General features: G+C 49.1%; 1 protein-coding gene across 1 annotated transcript in view; it reads left to right on the top strand.

The window, feature by feature from the left end:
* Positions 1-19,909, top strand: part of USP32 (ubiquitin specific peptidase 32) — a gene marked incomplete at its 5' end in the record, with an annotated part of 115,813 nt that extends 95,904 nt beyond the window's left edge. The window contains 6 exons of the mRNA XM_015409484.1: positions 1,552-1,672; positions 5,333-5,524; positions 8,896-9,190; positions 10,462-10,892; positions 14,549-14,641; positions 16,751-19,909. Of these exons, the coding sequence (XP_015264970.1) occupies positions 1,552-1,672; positions 5,333-5,524; positions 8,896-9,190; positions 10,462-10,892; positions 14,549-14,641; positions 16,751-16,924 (1,306 nt within the window). The remainder of the gene's footprint in view (positions 1-1,551; positions 1,673-5,332; positions 5,525-8,895; positions 9,191-10,461; positions 10,893-14,548; positions 14,642-16,750) is intronic.
* Positions 19,910-22,246: the final 2,337 nt, after the last annotated feature.

Genomic DNA, 22,246 nt, shown 5'->3' with positions numbered 1-22,246 from the left:
AGAGATGAGCAGAGGTGGTTTGCCGTGGCCTGTTTCCACGTAGCCACCCTGGGCTTCCTGGGCGGTCTCCCGTCCAAGTGCTGACCAGGGCCGGCCCTGCTTAGCTTCCAAACTCTGGTGAGCTTCTTGGGCCAAACTGGGCTGTTGGGGCTGTGCTAGTAGCACCTCATATACCAACAGAAAAACACCAGGGTCCGTTTTAACTCCCAACAGCTGATGCCCTGGGAAAAATGTTTGTTCTCTTAAGGTGCTCCTGGGCGTGGATTTTGTCCTGCTGCTACAGACTAACACCAACAACAAAGACCCAAAGGAAACTGTACAGATGTGCAAATAATACATAACAAAATAACACATATAGGTGAATATAAATGTATAAATATAATTATAAGTGATCAACAGTCCTTATGCATATTTCCTTTCAGGTATACAGACGAAAGAGAAGTCCTCAACAGAACTAGGATGACGAAATGACGAAATTCTCCAAAGTAAACTTCCATTTCGTGGAAAACTTCTTCTGATAATGTCCTTAATAGTTCCTTAATTTCTGTGAAATAAGGAAAGACACCTCTGTATGTATACTATTTTATTAAGGATTCTGTGTATATTAGAGGAGCTACGGTGGCTCAAGTGGTTAAGACGCTGAACTGCAGGCTGTGGAAGGTCAGTAGTTCGGCAGTTCGAGACCCGAGTTGCTGCATGACGGAGTGAGCTCCCGTCTCTAGTTCCAGCTCCCGCCAACCTAGCAGTTCGAAAGCAAGAAATTGCAAGTAGATAAATAGGTACCACTTCAGTGGGAAGGTAACAGTGTGTTTAGTCATGCCTTGGTGTTTAGTCATGCCGACCACGGAAACATCTTCGGACAGCGCTGGCTCTTCGGCTTTGAAGCGGAGATGAGCACCGCAACCCTAGAGTCGGACTCGACTGGCTTTCAAGCAAGGGAACCTTTACCTTTATCTATGTGTATATTGCCTAGGTTCAGTAATTGATACATGTAGTAGTTAAAATTGTTATGTATTTTATTAAGGATATTATCAGAAGGGGTTTTCCACGAAACAGAATTTTACTCCGGAGAATTTCATCATTTCGTCATCCTAGTTCTGTTGAGGACTTCTCATTAATCTGTGTACCTGAAAGGAAATATGCATAAGGACTGTTGATCACTTATAATTATATTTATACATTTATATTCACCTATATGTGTTATTTTGTTATGTATTATTTGCGCATTTTGTGGTTTCCTTTGGGTCTTTGTTGTTAGTTTCTCATGGCTGTGACCTTCTTGGAGGAAGCCACTCTGCGCAAATGTGCACACAAACACCGTCTCTCCTTCCCTCTTAGAGGGAGACGAGCTGAGCCAACCCCAACCTCTTGGCACTATTTCCCGATATTAGTGTTTGAACAACCAAGCGGGGCACTTCCTCCCTCAGTTCAGCATCTGAAAATCACTCAGAACCGTTTCAATTAACTTGTGCCGAAACATCGAGAGCAGCAGTGTCCTCTTTTGGAAGGGGGTGATCTTTGTGTTCAGAGGTGCCCCTTTCCCCTATGTAGGTTTTGCCGGGGCTGTAAAATTGACTGCACAGAAGAGGGGGCTTACCTTGGGAATGCGTACATTGCCGTTGATTGGGACCCCACGGCACTTCATCTCCGCTACCAGACGTCACAGGAACGGGTAAAAGAAACATCAAGCCAAATTGTATTTCCCCCGTACTTTCTATAATCGTGTGGCTCTGGGGGATTATCTGTAGCACTGGGTTCTCTGTCGCAAACAGGCTTTACCTTATCCTGCTCTATAGGAATGCGAAGGTTTCAGGAAGCCAGTTCTTTCCCTGTCTGAATCTGCCCAGGTGTTCAGATCTTAACCGGAGGCTATACCCTTCCTGCCCTTCCAGTCAGAGGTGATCGGGTGGCCGGTAGGGACAGTTTCTTTTCTCATTGACACCCAGCTTGTGAAATTCCCTCCCCGGGTGGGGGTCCGTCTCTTCCCAGGTAGCATCAGTCCCGAAAGACAGAGACGCTAGAGAGCCACTGTCAGTCAGACTAGGCAGGACTGAGCTAGATGACCTTTTGGTCTGCTCCATTATAAGGTGGTTTCTAATGTTCATACGTCTCCTGTGCTTGCAACTGGTCCCTCTCCTCCAGTGCTTGACAGCTCTTGGGCAGCACTTCAGCTTCTGTGATTTGCTGTAACGTCTCTCAGACCTTATGCTCCGCTTACAGTGAACCTAGCAAGCATCTCTTCCTCTTTCCAAAGTGTGCACAGAAATTTGGAGCATCCTGCTAGAGTGACGACATGAAGCCCATCCCCGGTGGGGATGCTGGGTCAGAAGAGATGCTCCGAACAGGGGGCGGCTTCTGGGCTTGCTAACTCAGCTCCTTAGGAAGACTGTGGGCGGTTCATGGGCAGCCACTTGGGCAGCACTCATTCAACCGTCTGGGCTGGGAGCTGATCCCGCCATCCAGGAACTGTGGCTGAAAAGGCTTTGCTAGCTGACCCATCGCACGAGGCTACTGTGTCTGTCTTGACAGTAACTTCTTAGGGTTCTTTCAAAGTGCTTCCCAAGCACGAAGCAGAGATGCTGGAGAACTGAGGACTAGTCATCCCGGGAGCTTCGACGCAAACAAGATTTCCAAGCTAACAAAATTTGTGGCACGATATGAGTTTCTGTGAGCCACTGCTCACTTCTTCAGGTACTGCTTGAATGTGAATTCATCTGCCCTTCTATCTTGTAGAATGGAGTGATTTCAGGTGCCAAATGCCAATGACAATAGCAGGCGTGATCGGATTAGGTATGGTATGCAGAGGGGTAGTAGGCATATCACACCGAATCCAATCACACCTGCTATTGTCATAGACCTGCTGTTGTCATTCAGCATCTGAAATCGCTCTACTGTCTAATTATAAGTATAGATGGACTCCCATTCTAGCTGTATCTGAAGAAGAGAGCAATGACTCACAAAAGCTCATACCCTGCCACAATTATTTTAGTCTTAAGGTGCTACTGGACCCTTACCGTTTTCAACAAGGCAAATTGTCGATCCTAGAGAGGCAGCAGTAAAGACGGTAGGGGAAAAGCAGAGCGTCAAGGAGCTTGAAGTGCCCAGGCAGAAGTGTAATGAGCATGAGAGCTTTGTGAGGTCGATTACTCTTCCACCCAGGTATTCAGAAAAAAGGTTATTCCATCTCTCCAGAATCCACCTGAGGCAGCTTACAGAATAAAATAATAATAAAAATGAGCACATTAAAAGATGTTAAAATACAGCATTAAAAGCCAAGCATAAAAACTTAAGACCATAATGACAGCTTTAAAGTAATACTTTTCAGACAGTATTAAAAGATCAGTCCCTTAATTAAAAGCCTGGGTGAACAGAAACGTTTTGGCCTGGCACCTAGAAGAGAGCAACATAGGTATCAAGTGAGCCTCAAGGGGAAAGGTGGTAGGGGGCTTCCGGTCTGGCTTCCGCAAATGGCGGACGCATCCTCGGGGCGCTCCCGAGGGCATCTCGCCCGCCCGTGGTTAAGGGAGGAATCCGCGCAAGCGGAGACCCAGACAAGCCCCAGATGGGGGGGGCTCTGACCCGGGGCGCAGCAGGCGGGAGCCTCTTTCTCAGCCAAACGGTCAAAGTGTGGGTGCCCCGCCATGCCCCAATGGACCTTGCCGCGCAAGCGACCCCGAACGGGGTTTAGTGGAGCCACCAGATGTCACCGAGTGATGAAGCGAACAAATGGATAAAAAGACAAAGAGCGAACAAAACGATGAAAAAGAAAAAGAGCGGCTGAAACGGTGAGTTGTCGAACGTGGAGAAAAAGAGTCAAGCGCGATCCCCCCCACACCTAGTGAAACGTTTTAAGGGAGGAGGAGGGGAATCCTTCACAAGATATAAGGACAGATGGACTCACATTCTAGTTGTATCTGAAGAAGTGAGCGGCGGCTCATGAAAGCTCCTACCCTGCCACAAATTTTGTTAGTCTTTAAGGTGTTCCTTGACTCTTGCTCTTTTCTATGGCTATAGACGGATTGACACAGCTACCTATCTTGATCAAAGATTTTCAGGGAAACTAGCTTGCCTATCTCTCACGCTCAGACAGCCTCCGTGGTTCGTGATGATCAGCTTCAAGCCTACGTGGGAGCCGCTTAGCTCTCCCGCTTCTTGCACTTTTAGTTCTGGCAGTTCTGGTTTTTAACGTCAGAACTGCCTGTTACAGTCTCTGTTTAAAAATAAAAAAGTACAATTGCCACTTATTATACCATTGCACTGTTTTTTTAAACTATTTGGCATTGTTACTGGTGTCATGGTATAATAGTGCTAACCCGCTCAGACCGAAAAAATGAACAGATGTACGCTTCTGTGGACATCAGTAAACCAAGGGGGAAGCAGATTAATGAACGTAAGGAGCAGATACTGAAGGCATGCAAAGACAGTTCTCCGTTCAATCCAAATGGAGCATTTTACATTTAACTCTGTGCCTTTTGGCAGACAAGACGAAGATGGGCGCTGCCACAGCAAGAAAAGCCCTGTAACCTCATAGTTCTTCTTCATCTGTTTGCTTACAACAGGGAAGTGAACCTCTGTCAATTTTTTTCCAGTTTGAACCAATTACAGCTTGGAACCAGCATGCAGAAGCTGAGTTTATGTTGTTTTTTTAATGGTGAGCAGGTGCTCAAGCATCTGCGATCGGAACTCAGATCTGCAAACCCAGGAAATGCAGTGACAGCACAGAGGTGGTCGGAGAGCCCGTGAGCTCTAGAGGGCAGGGCTAGGCCTTGAGAGCCAGTTTGGTGTAGTGGTTAGGAGCGCGGACTCTAATCTGGGAGAACCGAGTTCCCACTTCTCCACTTGCAGCTGCTGGTGTGACCTTGGGTCAGTTACAAGTTCTGTCAGAGCTGTTCTCAAGGGCAGTTCTCAGAAGAGCTCTCTCAGCCCCACCTCCCTCACAGGGTGTCTGTTGCGGGGAGGGGAAGGGAAAGGAGTTTGTAAGCCGCTCTGAGACTCTGAGTGAAGGGTATAAATCCAGTCTCCTCCTCCTCCTTCTTGAGGAGGTCTGGGCTCAAACCCGCCTCAGCTCTGAATTCACTAGATGGCCTTGGGCCAGGTCTCCCTGGTGGCCAGACAGCTAATCACATCATCAAATCGTTGTGGTTTGCATGTAGGGAATCGACTTTTTCTTCTATACTGGGCAGGGAGCCCATGGTGAAGAAGGTCAGGCTGCAGTGCTTTCCCATATTTAAAAAAGAGCACACACACACACACACCCCGCAAGCCATCTGTTTTCCCTGACATGCCCCGTCCTTTGTATATTCTTCACTCTTGTTTCTTCTCTTGCTCCTAGATCGTGGAGGAGCACAGGAGCGTGGAGCAAAGCCGGCGGGGTCAGGCCGAGCCCATCAACCTGGACAGCTGCTTGCGGGCGTTCACCAGCGAGGAGGAGCTGGGCGAGGACGAAATGTACTACTGCTCCAAGTGCAAGACTCACTGCCTGGCGACCAAGAAGCTGGACCTCTGGAGGCTTCCCCCTATCCTGGTACCGTTTGCCAGCCCTCCCAGAAGCTTGGCTTAAAGTACATCTCCTTTTACGGGGGCTCCGCAATATATGAAACTGCATCCTTGTTCTGCGTCAGACTGCTGGGGGGTATCCATAAGAACATAAAGACTGCTGGGGGGTATCCATAAGAACATAAGAGAAGCCAAAGTTGGATCAGGCCAATGGTCCATCCAGTCCAACACTCTGTGTCACACAGTGGCCAAAAATACCAGGTGCCATCAGGAGGTCCAGCAGTGGGGCCAGGACACCAGAAGCCCCCCCCCCCCTGTTGCCCCCCCCCCCAGCACCAAGAATACAGAGCATCACTTGCCCCAGACTGAGAGTTCCTGCCTATACCTTGTGGCTAATAGCCACTGATGGACCTCTGCTCCATATGTTTATCCAATTCCCTCTTGAAGCCGTCCATCCAGCCCAGTACTTCCCCGTAGCGAGACAAGGCAGGGGTCTTTCTCGTCCCTGCTGTCTGAGGTCCTCTCAACGGGCAAGGTCGTGGGTCCTCCTGCATGCAAAGCCGCCTTGTATTGAGCCTGACTGCTTAGGCCATCGAAACAGAGCAAGAGCCCTCTCGGTTCTGGTCAAGAGGCCAGCGCGATGGTGCCATGAGCATGGCTGGACAAGGATCTGGGAGACCTGGGTTCAGATGCTTCCCCCTGTTCCACAGAAGCTGGCAGGGGCGACCTGAGGCCAGTTACACTCTCTCAGCCTCACCTGCTTCACAGGGTTGTTGTGAGCGTAAACTGGAGGAGGGCAGAATGTAGGAAGCTGCTTCGGGTCCCCCACTGGAGAGAAAAGAGGGAGATAAACGAAGTGAAATTCCACCGTCCGGTTGCTCACGGCGCCTCCAGGAAGTCCAGTCTGTGGCTGTCCAAGAGTTCTGGCAGAAGAAAAATAGATTGGGTTTATATCTCTGCCCTTCACTCGGCGTCTCAGAGCGGCTCACAAACTCCTTTCCCTTCCCCTCCCCACAACAGACACCCAGTGAGGTAGGCGGGGCTGAGAGAGCTCTGAGAGAACTGCTCTTTTTCAAGAACAGCTCTTATCAGAACTACGGCTTGCCCAAGGTCATCCAGCAGCTGCGAGTGGAGGAGTGGGGAATCAAACCCGGTTCTCCCAGATTAGAGTCCATGCATTTAACCACTACACCAGACTGGCAAATTTAACCACAACACCAAACTGGCTTTCCCCCCAGTACCCGTTACTTGACATCCCTATAGTTGAAGCGGTCTGGAATTGGACCTGGAACCTCGCGCATGCTGAGCTCTGCCACTCTGCTGTGAAAACGAACCCACGAAGGTGCCTACACTGAGTCGGAGCTCTGGTCCATCAAGATCGTTTTTGTCTGCTCTGAGGGGCGCTGGCTGTCCAGGGTCTCGCAGCTGAGTCCCTTTAGCAGAGATGCCAAAGACTGAACCTGGGACTTTGTGCATGCAGAGCAGAATAGGAAGGCACCTCGTACTTGTGGTCCCTCTTGCGCTGTATCACATGCTCTGGCTTGCAGTGGCCCTCTCCCAGCACCTGAGATTCTTCTAGCTGGATGTGCCAGGGTTTAAACCAGAGATGTCAAACTCATTTGTTACTAGGGCCAGATCTGACATAAATATCACTTTGTCAGGCCGGGCCATGTGTGCCATAAAATGTAATGTGAGGTACCGGAGATAGAAACTGTATAAAGGACAGCAGCTGGTAAGCTCCGAGTTGGTGTATCCTCACTACAAGGCCCCATGGGGGTTGCAGAGGAAAACCCACATAGGCGGACTGGAGAGGCAGCAGTGAAGCGCTGAGCAGATGCTCCCACGCTGCTTTACTGCTGCAGAGGAGGTTGTTCTGTCGTGCCGAAGCCACAATTGGAGGGGCTCCCCCCACTCCCCCCCCCCAAGCAGTCTCCTGTTCCCTCCCTTGCACTAGTTGCTCGCAGACTGCATAAGAGCCCTGGACGGGCCAGTTCTGGCCCCCGGGCCTTATGTTTGACACCCCTGGTTTAAACCTTGTAGCAAGTAAAGCATGTGCTCTGCTTTGCCTGGGTGTGAGCATATGCTCTGCACTGAACCAGACTGCTGGTCTCTTTGTTCCCAGTGTTGCTGGGTTCTCCAGGGCCTCAGGCAAGGGTCTCCCCCCACCATGCCATACGTGTAGTTCTTAAACCTGGAGGCTGATGCTGGGCCTTGGCCTTCTGCATTCAAAATGCCACTTGGCTGTGGCCCCCGGCCTCTGCTACCAAAGAGGGACATGGCTGGAGTATCCTGTCTGCATTGGTGAGAGTTCTTAGTTCTGGGTAATACATACCCGGCTCTGATATTTGGGCAGTCTGAATGTGTCTCCAGCCTTTCCCACCTGCTTCTAGTGCCTCTGGGGTTTAGCCATTGACTGCAAATATTTTGCACGGATGAATGAAAGAATGTGGGTTAGAGTTAAGAGTGCTGTCACGGCTCAGGTGGGGTGTCACCGGACGCTGCCACCACTCTGGATTTAGGATCCCTTGAGAAGGCCTAGAGTACCCTCCCAAGACTGTCAGACCTCCCTTTTGGCCACATAATAGGCGTGAGGACCAGGCAGAGTAAACAACAAGGAAAAGGTTTATTTATAGGAGGTCAAACAACAAGGTGCAGAATAATAACAGTAAGTGGGTGAAAAGAAAAGAAATCAAATGCCCTAACGTGTCTAAATATATACTGTCCCTAGCTCACTATCTCAAGTGCCCTTAGACTACTCACCCTTCCCTCAGGATGAGGGTTTCTTCTCCACAGCAGCCTCCCTGGCCCTGTTCCCTGGGAAGAAGAACAGCTTTTCCTCTTGTACCAGTTCTTTTATTCCCCAGCCCTCTTCTTCCCTATCGGTCAAAATCGGTGCCAAAACTTCTCAAGGACTTCTGGGATTTGTAGGTCCAGCTTCCTCCCACTGCTAGCCAGGCTCCCTGGGCCTAGTAGGCCTCTGGTGGCACAGCCCAGATTATGACAAGTACAGATTTTGAATTTTGCTTCAAGGGTCAGTTCAGGCGTGGCAGGTAAAGATCTTTCAGTCTCTGTTCTTCTATCTGTACAATATGGATGGCCCTGCCTCACAAGGCGGTTTTGAAGAGGAGTGAATTGTAAACTGACAGATTGGGCAGCTAAATTACTCTTGCTGGGTTTTCCTTGCTGTGATAGTTTTAGTCCCGTTCCTGTTTGATTTATGATGGTTAAATTGTTTTTATTGTTACCTTATTGATTGCAGGAGGTGGGTGGGAGGGAGACATATGAGAGGTGTCCTATAAATTCCCATAAATAAAGAAAAGGGCATTGAATCACCCAGGCAGGACGCGGCTGAAATAATTTTTTTTAAACAAAACCGTCGTTCGTCTTCCCGCCTCCTAGATAATCCACTTGAAGCGCTTCCAGTTTGTCAACGGTCGCTGGATAAAATCCCAAAAAATCGTCAAGTTTCCCCGTGAGAATTTTGACCCGAGTGCCTTCCTGGTGCCCAGAGATCCCAGCTGCTGGGCGCAGAAGCTGCTGACCCCGCAGGCCGAAGACCTTTCCTTGCCGCAGACCCTGCAGGAGGAGTGTTGGCGGGCAGAGACGCAGAACGCCGGCATGGCAGGAGAGGGCGACGCTCTGACCCGGAGCCCCTCCTCCCTCAACGCTTCGAGCATCTTAAGCAACATCAGAGGTAGGAGGAATGCTGCCCAAACCGTGTCTGTGGTCCCGTATGGGGTGCTAGAGGAACAGACTCCCGATTGGCCCGCACCTGGAACCTCAGTCGGACCAAACATAACTGTTGAGTGAATTATTGTTGTGCTTAATGTTTGAATGCAAAGTCCTCTTGAACATCGACCACCTTGTTAAAATCTACTTAGAAATATATTTCCTGGTTCGGTTCAGTTCAGTTTAGTTTATTGTAATGAGCCATTGGCCGTTACAAAATTGTAAAACACAAATTGTGAACTAACTATAGGTCAGGGTCAGAATATACAAAAATACCAAAGATCATTAACAAAATACAACTAATTTAATGCCGTGGCCTAAATGATGCCCCTTCCCGATGCCACCTTGGAATGCATATTCTTTGCAGTGAGGGCAAATAGTGAAACTTTATAAGAGACATATGCATCAATGTCAGATAACAAAAATGATTTTTTTTCTCCTCAACTGGGTAAGCACTAAGACCAGATAAAATACCTGCTAAAAATTTAGCCCTTGGACTAGAATATAATGGGCAAAAAAGAATATAGTGAGGTAAATCCTCAAGTTCTTAGGTACCACAAATACATAGATGACAGGCCTGGTTGTTTTCTATGAAACTTATGCCCTGATCTCCTGAATATTCTTAGCAGCAGCAGCAGCAGCAGCACCTTTTTCACCTTGCAGGATTGTTGTGGAAATAAAATTGATAAGGGGAGAACCATTTGTGTCAACCTGAGCTCGTTTGAGCAAGGGCAAGAGAGAGAGAGGCAGGATTTCCCACTGTTGGTCTGATCCTGCAGTTAGTTGAGTCATTACTGTTGTTTTTCCCCAATTTTTGTCTAGTTTGCATACCTTTTTGGAGACCCCTTGAATATTTTCCCCAGTAGAACACACACGAAGCTGCCGTCTACCGAATCAGCCCCGTGGTCTATCAGGATCAATATTGTCTACTCAGTCTGGCAGCGGCTCTCCAGGGTATCTCAGGCAGAGGTCCTTTTAACGGAGATGACGGGGATTGAACCTGGGACCTTTTGAATGCCAAGCAGACGCTTTACCACTGAGCCATGCCCCCTCCCTAAAACAACAGGGGCAAGCTCAAACCTATGGTTCCCATACCAAAGACCAGCACCCTGACAACTGGGCCAAGTTAGCAGAATGGTGACCCCCTAGGCCCCCTAACCGTGTGTGTGTGTGTTCTTAACCCTGGACGGCTCTGACTGGTCCATTTCAGCCCCTTTACGCACTTTCTCTTCCCAGCGTCTCCATCGTCCGGAAGGAAATGCACGGCAGGCTGCCCATCGAGTAAGATCATTAGCCCGACTGGCAGCCCGAGGACTTTGGGGAAAGGCAAGGGGCGCCTTCGGCTTCCTCAGCTGTATAAAAACAAACTGTCCGGTAGCAAAGAGAACTTGGACGCTGGGCACGAGAACGGCACCGATCCGGACCAGAAGGTCACCCCCGAGCAAGGAGACGGCCTGGGCCGGGGGCAGGCTCTCGGGGGCAGCCAGGGCGAACTCTTTGCCGCTCAGGACCACGAAGTGACTTTGCCCAACGGCTGCCTTTGCACACGGAACTCGCACAGCAACGGCAGCCTCAATGGTCAGCTGGAGACCTGCGGGGAGGAGGAGCTTGGGAACGACCAAAGAGAAGGCTGTGATAACCCCATCTACAACCTATATGCAATCTCGGTAGGTGTGTCCTCCGCACAGGCGTCACCGTGGTGCCCAAATGCCCGGGGGGTTCATAGAATGGTCATGGGGGGGGGAGATCTCTGCCATTACGCAGCCACAGACAGGGCAGGGATGGGTTCGGTGACTGGCCAAAAAGGCAAGTAAGCAAGCGCCAGAGGGAATACGTTCATACCGTTAAACTATCTTCCTCTGAACCGGCCGGTCTGCCGAGCCCCCGCTGAGGGTGGGTGTTTCCCTGCCATTCCCGCCACCAATAAGCTGGCCAGACTTACCAGCACTGGGGGGAGGCCTAGCCCCGTGTGGCAGTTCTGGTGCGTAATGGAAATGATGCCGTCACCTCACTGGTGACATGGGACGCTCTGGTATTTTGGCAAAACAGCTATGGTAGAAGTTGTTTTTTGCCCAAATACCAGAGCACCCTGCATTGCCGGTGACATTGCTGCGGCACCAGGCTACACTTCCCCCACTGCTGGTAAGCCTCTCACCCCTGCCCTACCAGTTATCAGGGTTACCTGGCAGTCCTGTGAACCAGCAAGGAGGGAGCACCTTTTGCCAGGACTCACAGCGGGTAATGCAGGCCATGTGTATTTAATATGTCCCCTGAGGACTCCAGCGTAGCTCTTATCTGTCTGATGAAGCTGCAGAATTTGCCTTCTGGAAAGGAGGGGAACCTTAGTCTACATCAAAGAGATGACTGACTTTGGTGCCTGATGCACTGGAAATGAGGAACAGATGATGTGGAAGGGCAGTGTCATCTCCCTCGTTCCTAACCTCTTCCATTCAAGCCTCCAGTTGAGCCCCTTGCTGCCCCTACTGCTGGTGTGTTGTGTTCATGAGCCGCGGGCTGCATCAGCGCAAACCTTCCAGAAGCACCTTTTGACCCAGGAGAACTCGGTCACCGTCTTCCCCATCGAGGCATCCATCTGAGAGCAGTGACTAAACCTGCCTTTCCGTTCCAGTTTTTAGCTTCTGTTTTCTGTTCTGTTTTTTTGAGCCTTACGCTGGCTCCTCTGTTTGTCTGCCAAAAAGCAGCGGCTGTCCTCCATCATAAACAGCCGTAGCAGCAAGTGCCAGCCCCCTCTGGCACGGTTGGCAGTTTGCAGAGGAGCTCCAGGGGCCTTGGAAAGGCTTCACTTCTCATCCACTGACTTGGGAGCAGGGGCAACGTAAGTCTGGCCGGGACCCTCTGGCATGTCCAGGGTTGCCTCAAACTCTCTCTGCTCTTCGTGGCACCCCCACCGTCCCTTTGTGTGCAGAGTTGCCATGAGAGTGCTGAAATGTGGCAGTGGGTCCAGAATCCAGTTTGGAGGGAGACCTGGCTTTTGTTAAAAAAGGAGTTTCTAGCCCTCAGGGCTGTGAAAGGTACGCCAGAAAACGTGGGCAGAAGCCAGTGGTACTCGGCTGAGTCAGATACTGGGGTGAAGGTCCAGGGGTCCATACAGCTCCTTCCCTTTCCCTGCAAGTAACAGAACCCAAGTAAATGAAGCAGAATGCGCATACACATAAACTGGTTGCTCTTGTCACGGAGTTCAGCTTTCTGGGGAATGAACGGCCACATCCACGTGGCCCCGGCTACTGTGGCAAGTAGATGCTTTGTTGCCTCAAGTGGGAGTGAGAGGATACCCATAGTGGACAGCTTCGTGTATTCAGATGTTGCAAGCAAGCTTTTGTGTCACCCTGAGCCCTTCTTCACGGTGGCCTTGCTAAGGGTGGCCATCATTCACTTTGCTGGTTTTCAGAACCAGGAGGCCTGTCTCCTTTTTTCTTTTGCCATCAAATCACGGTTGACTTATGGCAACCCTGTAGGGTTTCCAAGGCAAGAGATGTTCAGAGGCGGTTTTCCTTTGCCTGCCTCTGCGTCACAACCCTGGACTTCATTTGGGGTCTCCCATCCAAATACTAGGCCGGGCTGACCCTGCTGAGCTTCCGAGATCTGACAAGATCGGGCGAGCCGGGGCCGTTCAGATCAGGGCCAGCGATCAGGGCTGTCCTCGACCAGAGCCAGGGCTTTCTCTGCCCCGGTTCCAGCCTGGTGGAACTCTCTGCTGGGTGACATCCACTCCCTGTGGGATATATTACAATTCCGCAAGGCGTACAAGGCAGAGATGTTCTGCCAGGCATTTGGTTGAGGACAGCAACGGTCCTGTCTTGGCACTCCCATCCTCCTCCCCCCATGAGACAGCGGCACTGTTAGGATTTTAGAGGTTAAGATGCTGAGCCGCAGACCGGAAGGCCCGTAGCTCAGCAGTTCGAGACCCGAGTGCCGCATGACGGAGTGAGCTCCGGCCTCTGGTCCCAGCTCCTGCCAGCCTAGCAGTTTGAAAGCAAGAAACTGCAAGTAGATAAATAGGTACCGCTTTGGTGGGAAGGTAACAGCGTTCCGTGCGCCTTGGCGTGTAGTCATGCCGGCCACATGACCACGGACAGCGCTGGCTCTTCAGCTTGGAAATGGAGATGAGCACCGCCCCCTAGAGTCGGATTCAACTGGCTTTCAAGCAAGGGAAACCTTTACCTTTTACTATAGCTAATTTGATGACTGGATTGATCTGGATGTTTTACGGCTTTATTCTGTTTCCAAATTGTTTTATGCAGAGTTTTATCTGGTTATGTGGTACAGTCCTACTGGGGAGGGCGGCTAATAAACTCAATAAATACTAATAAAGAAATATCGAAATTGTGCCACAGATCGCCAGCTTTTAGGTGTCATCCAGGACACAGTGAGAAGGCTGCCGAATGTGTACTACTTTGGTGGGCAGAGTACTGTAGGTATCCCGTAGATGTACGTCGCAGTGTGCCAAAGGTCATACTGAGGGCTGTAAAAAAAAACCAAAAGATACAATCTGCAATGGATGAAAAAATGAGCAGAAAAGTCAAAATGTAGTACGTCCAAGACTGTATATTTTTGCAGTTCTGTGACTATCACCTTAACCAGAGGAGGTATGATCGGGTGCCTTAATTTGGTGTAGTGTGGTGTAGTGGTTAAGTGCGCAGACTCTAATCTGGGAGAACTGGGTTTGATTCCCCACTCCTCCACTTGCAGCTGCTGGATGACCTTGGGCAAGACGTAGTTCTGATAAGAGCTGTTATCTCAAGGACAGTTCCGGAAAGAGCTCTCTCAGCCCCGCCTACCCGTTGTGTCTGTGCTGGGGATGGGAAGGTAAAGGAGTTTGTAAGCCACTCTGAGACTCTGAGTGAAGGACGGGGTATAAATCCAATCCCCCCCCCTTCTTCTTCCAAATTTCTAATCCTTGAGATTCCAGGGATGGGCTTTGAATGTGTGTCGGTAACACTTGGCGAAATCTCGGAGGGGTGGACCATATTCCGTGTGGCCAGTGGCTCAGCTTTCCTCACTTGCATAGTCTCATATTCTCTCCCTCCCTCTCTCTTCGAGTCGAACAGTCCAGTGCACAGCAGCTCTGCCTGCAGCCCCTCGTGGGTCTTGCACAATCTTTCGGAGGCATCGAATGGATGTCACATATCCAGCAGGGCTCTTCTTACCTTCGTTCCTATCATTAAAGGCAAATTCCACCTCATAGGGCATAAAAGCTGCATTAGAAGCTTCAAATCTGAAAGCACATGGGGCGGAGTTTGGTGAAGTCCAATGTGGGGGGGGGGGTCTTCCCTTTTTCTAACTCAGGCCTTTCTTTTCCCAGTGCCATTCAGGAATTATGGGAGGAGGTCACTATGTCACTTATGCCAAAAACCCAAACGACAAGTGGTACTGTTACAATGACAGCAGCTGTAAGGTAAGCGCTTCCTTTCCCCAGAGAAGATCTCAAGGTGGTCATGATGGATTTTGCACCCAAGAGGGGTTTTGGAGACTGGACACCTCTAGAGTAGTACAACTCCAGCATCTATTCATTGAGCAAGACTGGGGGCTTCCACCTGACGCTTGGCTTCCCAGTGCTGTTCAACTGACGGAGTGGCCTGACCTCAGGGTGCCCCAGGCCTTGTGGTTTCCTGGCCTGTGCTGCTCTTTTGCAAAAAGTTGGGGAGGGAAGCAGAAAAGTCCTGTGCCAGGTTGGTGTAGTGGTTAAGTGCGCGGACTCTAATCTGGGAGACCCGGGTTTGATTCCCCACTCCTCCACTTGCACCTGGCTGGATGACCTTGGGCAAGCCATAGTTCTGACAAGAGCTGTCCTTGAAAAAGAGCCATTTCTGTCAGAGCTCTCTCAGCCCCACCGACCTCACAGGGTGTCTGTTGTGGGGAGGGGGAGGGAAAGGAGTCTGTAAGCCACTCTGAGACACCTTTGGGTAGTGAAGGGCGGGGTATAAATCCAATCTCTTCTTCTTCTTCTATGCAGACCAAATTTGTTTTTGGGGGGTGCCTGGTGGAGAAAGTCAAGATGGCGCCCCCATTGATAAATGTTTCCTGATCGTTCAGACATCACCAACACGGTTTAATCCTTGTTTAGACTTCCCCATTAGTGGGAAGAAAACCCCAGTTTGTCACAACACCCAGATGAAGATGTTGTTAACAAACCAGAGTTAGCTGGTAGACTTCCTAAACCAGCAAGTCTTGAATCTTGGCTCGGCCTGTGGAAACAAGCCTGGTTATGTCGAGGACATTTGAATAATTAACACATGAAGTTGCCATTCTCCATACCAACCAAAAAGGAGCTGAAAAAGGTTGCCCCTAGACCAGATCTTTTTTGGGGGGTGGGGGTGGGGGGATATCTAGAGAATCTCTGTGTCCTTGACAGGCAGAACAAATTTAGAGTCCCGTGCAATGCTCCCTCTAAGCTGTGGAGTCATGTGAGCAAAACTTTGTGAGCAACTGGCATTAAAGTTGTGAGTGAGCGATTCGGCTACTGTATAAACTAGTTTGCTCTGGAGCCATCCCTTCCCGAGCGAAGACAAACATCTTTGACCCGGAGGCTAAAAAACTGTGAGCTAGCTCACACTAACTCAGCTGAGAGGGAACACTGGTCCCGTGGCACCTTTAAGGCCAACAACCTTTGTTGGTCTTAAAGGTGCCAGGGGACTCTAAATTTGTTCTGCTGCTTCAGACCAGCACGGCTGACTACCTGGCTCTACTTGACAGGCAGTCCAGGTATGCAGAAAAATGTGACTTTCTAAAAGTAGCCAAAAGAGAAGCGGGAAGTGGGGGGAGCGGAAGGTGGCCTGGGTGTGCTCCAGGAGGCACAAAATATTGAGAGCAGTTGAAGGGAAGGTGAGCAATCAGCTCAGAGAATCCCGAAGGGCAAGATTTTGAGGGGTGGGTTTTCCAAATTCGTCCCTTTCCCCCTTGCTGTTCTCCAGCTGGCAGACCTATAATAAGGGTCCACCTTTTTGGTACCCTGTCTGCCGCGTCAGCTGGGACTCCCCGCTCAAAGAGGTTCAGCCCTGTGCAGAACGAACCACGTCTCATGGGTAGTGGTTAAGTGCGTGGACTCTAATCTGGGAGAACCAGGTTTGATTCCCCACTACTCCACTTGCAGATGCTGGTGTAACTTTGGGTCAGTCACAAGTTCCGTCAGAGCCATTCTCGTAAGAGCAGTTCTCGAGAGAGAGCTCTCTCAGCCCCACCTACCTCACAGGGCGTCTGTTGTGGGGAGGGGAAGGGAAAGGAGATTGTAAGACGCTCTGAGACTCCTTTGGGTAGTGAAGGGCGGGGTATAAATCCAATCTCCTCCTCCTCCTCCTCCTCCTCCTTCTTCCCCGGCAAGGCCCAGGCTGAATGAAAGGGCTCCCTTCAGAATGACTGGGGAGGGCAGGTTAGAAGGCCTGACTAAGAAGGCCGCACATATGACAATTATCCGGCATAATCTTAATTTTTAGGAGAGTTGCATTTTTTAAGTGAAGGTTTTTATTGTGAGGAGGAAGAAAAAAACCCTCTGTGTCCCTTCTTCCAGGAACTGAATCCCGACGAAATTGACACGGACTCCGCCTACATCCTTTTCTATGAGCAGCAGGGGGTGGACTATGCACAGTTTCTGCCAAAGATCGATGGCAAGAACATGGCGGACACGAGCAGCATGGACGAGGACTTTGAGTCGGACTACAAAAAGTACTGTGTTCTGCAGTGAGGGGGGGGGGGGGCTTCCCGAAGGCCTTGTCTCCAGTCGCATGGAAAGTCGGTTTTGGCCGAGTGGAAGAGCTAAATGTAGTTTTTATTTTCTTTATTTTTCCTCTTGTGATCTGAAAGCACAACTAGAGAGACAGAGAGACAAAAGAACAAAAGAAATCCTAATTAAATAGCAGTTCACGTCATGCGATGGCATCGGTTTCGTTCAGATCTCTCGCTGCGCGTGCCCGAAAACGTTTGTCAGCTTTTTCTTTTGTTGTTGTTTTTTTAAACTCGCCTTTGGCCTGTAAACTAGCTTGATGTCATCAAGCTAGGACCAAATTAGTTAGATTTTAAATAACCTTAAAGAAGAGCTGACCCAGCGCAACATCAAGGTTTTGTTTTTAACAAATTACTCCTAGGAAAAGGGAAAATAAAAGGCTCTGTTTAGCTTCAAGACAATTAACACATAGTGTTGTCTGCTGACGACACGCAGTGGCTACCTCCTGTTTCTGAAGTTTTATCCCATTTTTGTGGCCAGATGGGGATGGCGATGTTCGTTCATGTGGACAAAAGCTGCAGCCGGGTTGGGGAATGTCTCCCCCCCCCTTTCATTTTTCCAGCTTTCTGGTTTCTTCCTCTGGCAGAACGTTCTTGATGTCTGGGCTGGGCAGTGTCTCTGCAGGAGCGGCCAGAAGGATCTTCTTTCTCATCTTAGCTGCTTCAGGAACCTTGGAGTTGTGCCGGGAGGGAAGGGAAGAAGTGAATGATTATCTGCATTGATAATCTAAAGCTCCAAGGGAAAAGGTGTGTGTCATGGTCTGCTTCTAATGAAGGATTTTTCTATTCACTTTACATTCAGACTGCATGTAGCAGGCATTCCCTGACATCCATGTGAGAGGTTGCCCCTTGAAGGCGCTAGCACTGTCGCCACTGTTACATTACATTCTTGTGCCCATGACGACGAAGATTTTCCTTGCTTTCAAAACTGTTGGTCACATCACACTGGTGGGGTAATGATGCTGTCTAGCCACAGTTCAGAGATTGGGAGGTGGGATCGCATTCTGCCTCTTCCCCCGTCCCTCCCCTCTAAGCGGAACTCCTTTCAGACCCACTTTTCAAAACCTGGCTAGTGCCGATGCAACATTTCGCCACAGTCACAGTGGATGGGGGAAATGGGGGGGGGGGGAAGAGTGTGAGGTTTTAGGGCACATTCCGGACTGTGGAACCGTGACTCGGAGTCGGCCAGTGTTGCTCCTTCATCAGCCTTGAGGTGCAAGAAAATACCCCAGATTTGCCTTTTAAATGACAATTTTTAATTGCACTTTTAAAATAGTAGAAAGCAAAGAGAACCCTTACCTGAAACATAGTTAAAGGGTTTAAAAATAAATGAGTACATCATTTCCAGTTTAAGGGGTAAGAAATTTTGTCAGACCATGGATAAACCTGAACAGGATTCAATCTGGCAGTGAAATGGGTCACTTGTTTTTCAGGAGGAGAAGTGGGGGGGCACTTTTTTACTATAATTAACCTTATGTGTTAATTTGCAAAGAAAAAGAACAATCTAACATATAGCAACCAGCTTTGTTGTTCAGATAAATGTCTGGCCATTGCCTTGCAGGAGTAAATGGGGAAAGAGGCTGAGTTAAAGTTTCTTATTACAAGGGAAAGCTGCGCAGAAGACTTTTAATTCCCCCAAGTGGCTGTCCCCAAATCTTCCCCCAAAGTCCATAGAGAACAAGTCATGTCCCAACACTTTGGGGGCGGTTCCCCAAGCACCTTTTTGGAAACTGTAAGGACTTGATCCGTTAATTCTCTTACTCCATTCTTTTACAAAACACACACAGTTTATTGAATAGGGTTACTCATGAGCCAGGTGGTCCTGGGAGGATTACAGAGGATTACAGTTTCTTACTTTGTGGCGCTCCTGACTGAGAGATGGTCGGGCTAAGTGTCATGTTGAAAACTGGAGCAAGGGTCTGAGGTGACTAATTGTGTCTGGACTGGCCCGTAAGACTACAGGCGGGTGCTCGTGCGGTCAAACGCTTCTCCCTGCAAAAACACAGTTCTCCTCTACAAAAAAATGCTTCCGTCAGGGAAGGCTTAATGAGGTAGGAGCGTTTCTGGAGGTAGGAGGTGAATTAGCAGCCTGAAGCCGTGCAACCCCAGACACAGATTAGCCCTCTGGGTGAGGATTAAGTCAAAGTGATGTTACTTCCTATTCTTTTCATGCCCGGTGTGTGCACGCACATCTTTCCAAAGCAAGAGCACCGAGCTTTCCTGCATTGAGGCGAAGGGCTTTGCTGTCCAACCTGCGCCTCAGTAGAGTTTGCACATTTTTCCTTAGGAAGTTAATTTCTTCTTCACACATCATGTTAATTTTAACTGCTCTTTCTTGATGGAGTGGGAGGGATGGATCTCTGCTAGTGCCCACCTGATCTTTACAGACACCGGGCCCATTGAGGTCTGCAGTGTCTTGTCTGTCCCTGAATTTTTAGGCATTGCTTAGTTTTACTGTGTGTTTTTTTAAACAAACCTACGAATCACAGTCCTCTGGTTTTAAGGCCCAGTTTGGACACTTCGCAAACAGGTGCTACGACTCACATAAGGATGAGCTTGCACCCCTTTCTTCCACTGCCAAAGCAATATAAGGTGTGGTCAGGGACTTCAGGTCAGATGTTGGACCCTACGTGGGTCCACCATGATGTGCTTTGCTGGACTCCTTGTCCTCAAAGCAGGGGCAGGGGGGAGGAGGGGTGATGTGATACCACACCTTGCCCTGATAGGTCTTCTAGAGGTACCCTTTCCCCTTGACTGTCAAACTTCCATTAGGTATGGTGAAGGTTTGGGCACTCACCTCTGGTCCCTTCCACCGCGTGTGTGGAACCAGCGCATGGATAAGTTTCTGAGCCACCCTTCGTTAGCAGTGCTGTGTCCTTTCCTTTCAGGAGCTAAATTGGGCTCTCATCCAGACACCAGTCTCTCTCTCTCTCTCTCTCTCTCTCTCTCTCTCTCTCTCTCTCTCCCTCCCCCCCCCCCCCCCCCCCCCCCCCACAGATGCCACGCCTCAGTCAGACACTTTCTAACATCAGTTGCAAGTTTAGTTAACGGGTGCAAACTGTTGAATCTCTGGGTGCAACCCTTGCTGATCTCATTGCCGCTTGGGTGGGAGCTCTCCCAGTGGGAGGAAATTATTCTCAGATTGGTTTGACCCCCCGTTACTGGTTTCTCCCCAACAACTATGGGGTTGGGGGAAAATCCAGCCATTATTATTTTTTCTTTAATGGTGGGATTTCTCAGTCCAAAATGACACTGAGACTCCCTTCCATCCCTTGGTGAGTTCCTCTTCCAAACACAGTCTTCAGATTTCATTTATTTTCAAATGTATTCTCCTCCTCCACCCTCTTTTTCATTTAAGCAGGTAGCTTGACCTGACTAATGTCATTTTAATCTGTCATGCTTTTGTTACGTGGGTTGTAATATTTTTTAAATTAAATTAATTCCTAAATTAGCAGGAAAATTTATTAAGTTAACTATTAACCACGTTCACTTTGTAAATTATTGTATAAAACGTATTGACGATGCACTGAATTTAGAGAGACCCTGTACATAAGTATCATGTAAATAAATTAAAAGCTTAAGTATTAATGTATTGAGATATGAACTGTACAAAAGAGAGAGTACAAGTTAACTGTATATGGAGTGAACCCGTTTATCTGTACCTATATTATTCAAGCAAATTAAATACTGTGGATGCAGTTGCAGTGTGATATCCCAGTTCCTCTGCAGAATTTTTCTCTAGAAACCGTGATGAGTCTTGTGGCTTCTTAATGACATTTATTGTGTGGTCAGAACCCACTTTGTCCAGAAAATCGTTACCCTCGACTCCCGTTTGATTTTTAGCCTGCCCTTCCTTCCTGGTGCTGAAGAGCACACATGGGGGCTCTTCCCTCTGTCATCACAAGAACCCTCTGAAGGAGGAGGTAAGGCGGAGTGAGTGTCCGACTCATGGTCCCCCAGCTGGCTTGGTGGTGGACTGGGGATTTAGTGTTGTCCGTCCAAGTCTGGTGCTCTGACTACTACATCACATGAGCTATCTCAGATACAAGTGGAGGAGAGATAACGTACAAGGAAAGGAGATCCGGATGTTGGCAGGAGAGGTCTGTGATGTTCCTCTGCAGAGCGAAATGATCCCAGCACAAACAGATAACTTCTGTAAATAAAGAAGCACCTTAAGCCTATCTCAGTGGATTCTGGAATCTGAGCTCAATCACATGGAGCTGTAACTCTGCGGCAGGTGAATGTGGAAAGAAGAAGTAGAGATTGGATTTATACCCCGCCCTTCACTTGGAGTCTCAGAGCGGCTTACAAACGCCTTTCCCTTCCCCTCCCCACAACAGACAGCCTGTGAGGTGGGTGGGGCCAAGAGAGCTCTTTCCAGAACTGTCCTTGAAAGAACAGCTCTGACAAAACTATAGCTTGCCCAAGGTCATCCAGCAGCTGCAAGTGGAGGAATGGGGAATCAAACTCGGTTCTCCCAGATTTGAGTCCGCTCACTTTAACCACTACACCAAACTCTGGAAAGTGGTCAAGTTGCAGCCAATTTATGGCGATCCTATAGGGTTTTCAAGACAAGAGGCATTCCAAGGTGGTTTGCCATTGCCTGCCTCTGCGTAGTGTCCCTGGACTTCCTTGGTGGCCTCCCATCCAAGCACTCACCAGGGCCAGCCCTGCTTAGCTTTCAAGAACTGATGTGATCAGGCTAGCCTGCCCTCATCCAGAGGCCTTTCATTAAACTTTCTGCCACAGTCAAGATGTGCTGTTGGGTTAAATGTAGAAAAAAATCATTTGCCTCGGAAGCACAGAAGCATTTTTCACAGTTTTCCCAATCCTCCACATTTCCCAGTTAATAGAAAAATGCTGTTCAGACAAATTACAAAGAGAAAGAAATTTTACTTACAAAAATAGAAGCACTTCTTACATGACATATTCATGTAGGTATGTTTAATCTATTGGGAACAGATTAAGAACATAAGAGAAGCCAATGTTGGATCAGGCCAGTGGCCCATCCAGTCCAACACTCTGTGTCACACAGTGGCCAGAAATACCAGTGCCATCAGGAGGTCCACCAGTGGGGCCAGGACACTAGAAGCCCTCCCACTGTTGCCCCCCCCCAAAAGCACCAAAAATACAGAGCATCCCTTGCTCCAAAAGTTTAACAGATTAGAGCTCCAAGTCCATGTAAGAAATAAAAGAAGAGAGGTCCCAGCTATATATATAAAAGAAAGTCCCCACACCGTAAAATCAACACCCAGGCCAAACTGCTGGACCTAGAACCACGAAA

The sequence above is a fragment of the Gekko japonicus genome, unplaced genomic scaffold (genome assembly GCF_001447785.1).
Source record: "Gekko japonicus isolate JY-2015 unplaced genomic scaffold, Gekko_japonicus_V1.1 scaffold959, whole genome shotgun sequence".
Lineage (NCBI taxonomy): Eukaryota > Metazoa > Chordata > Lepidosauria > Squamata > Gekkonidae > Gekko > Gekko japonicus.
This window is presented reverse-complemented; position numbering and strand designations above follow the sequence as displayed.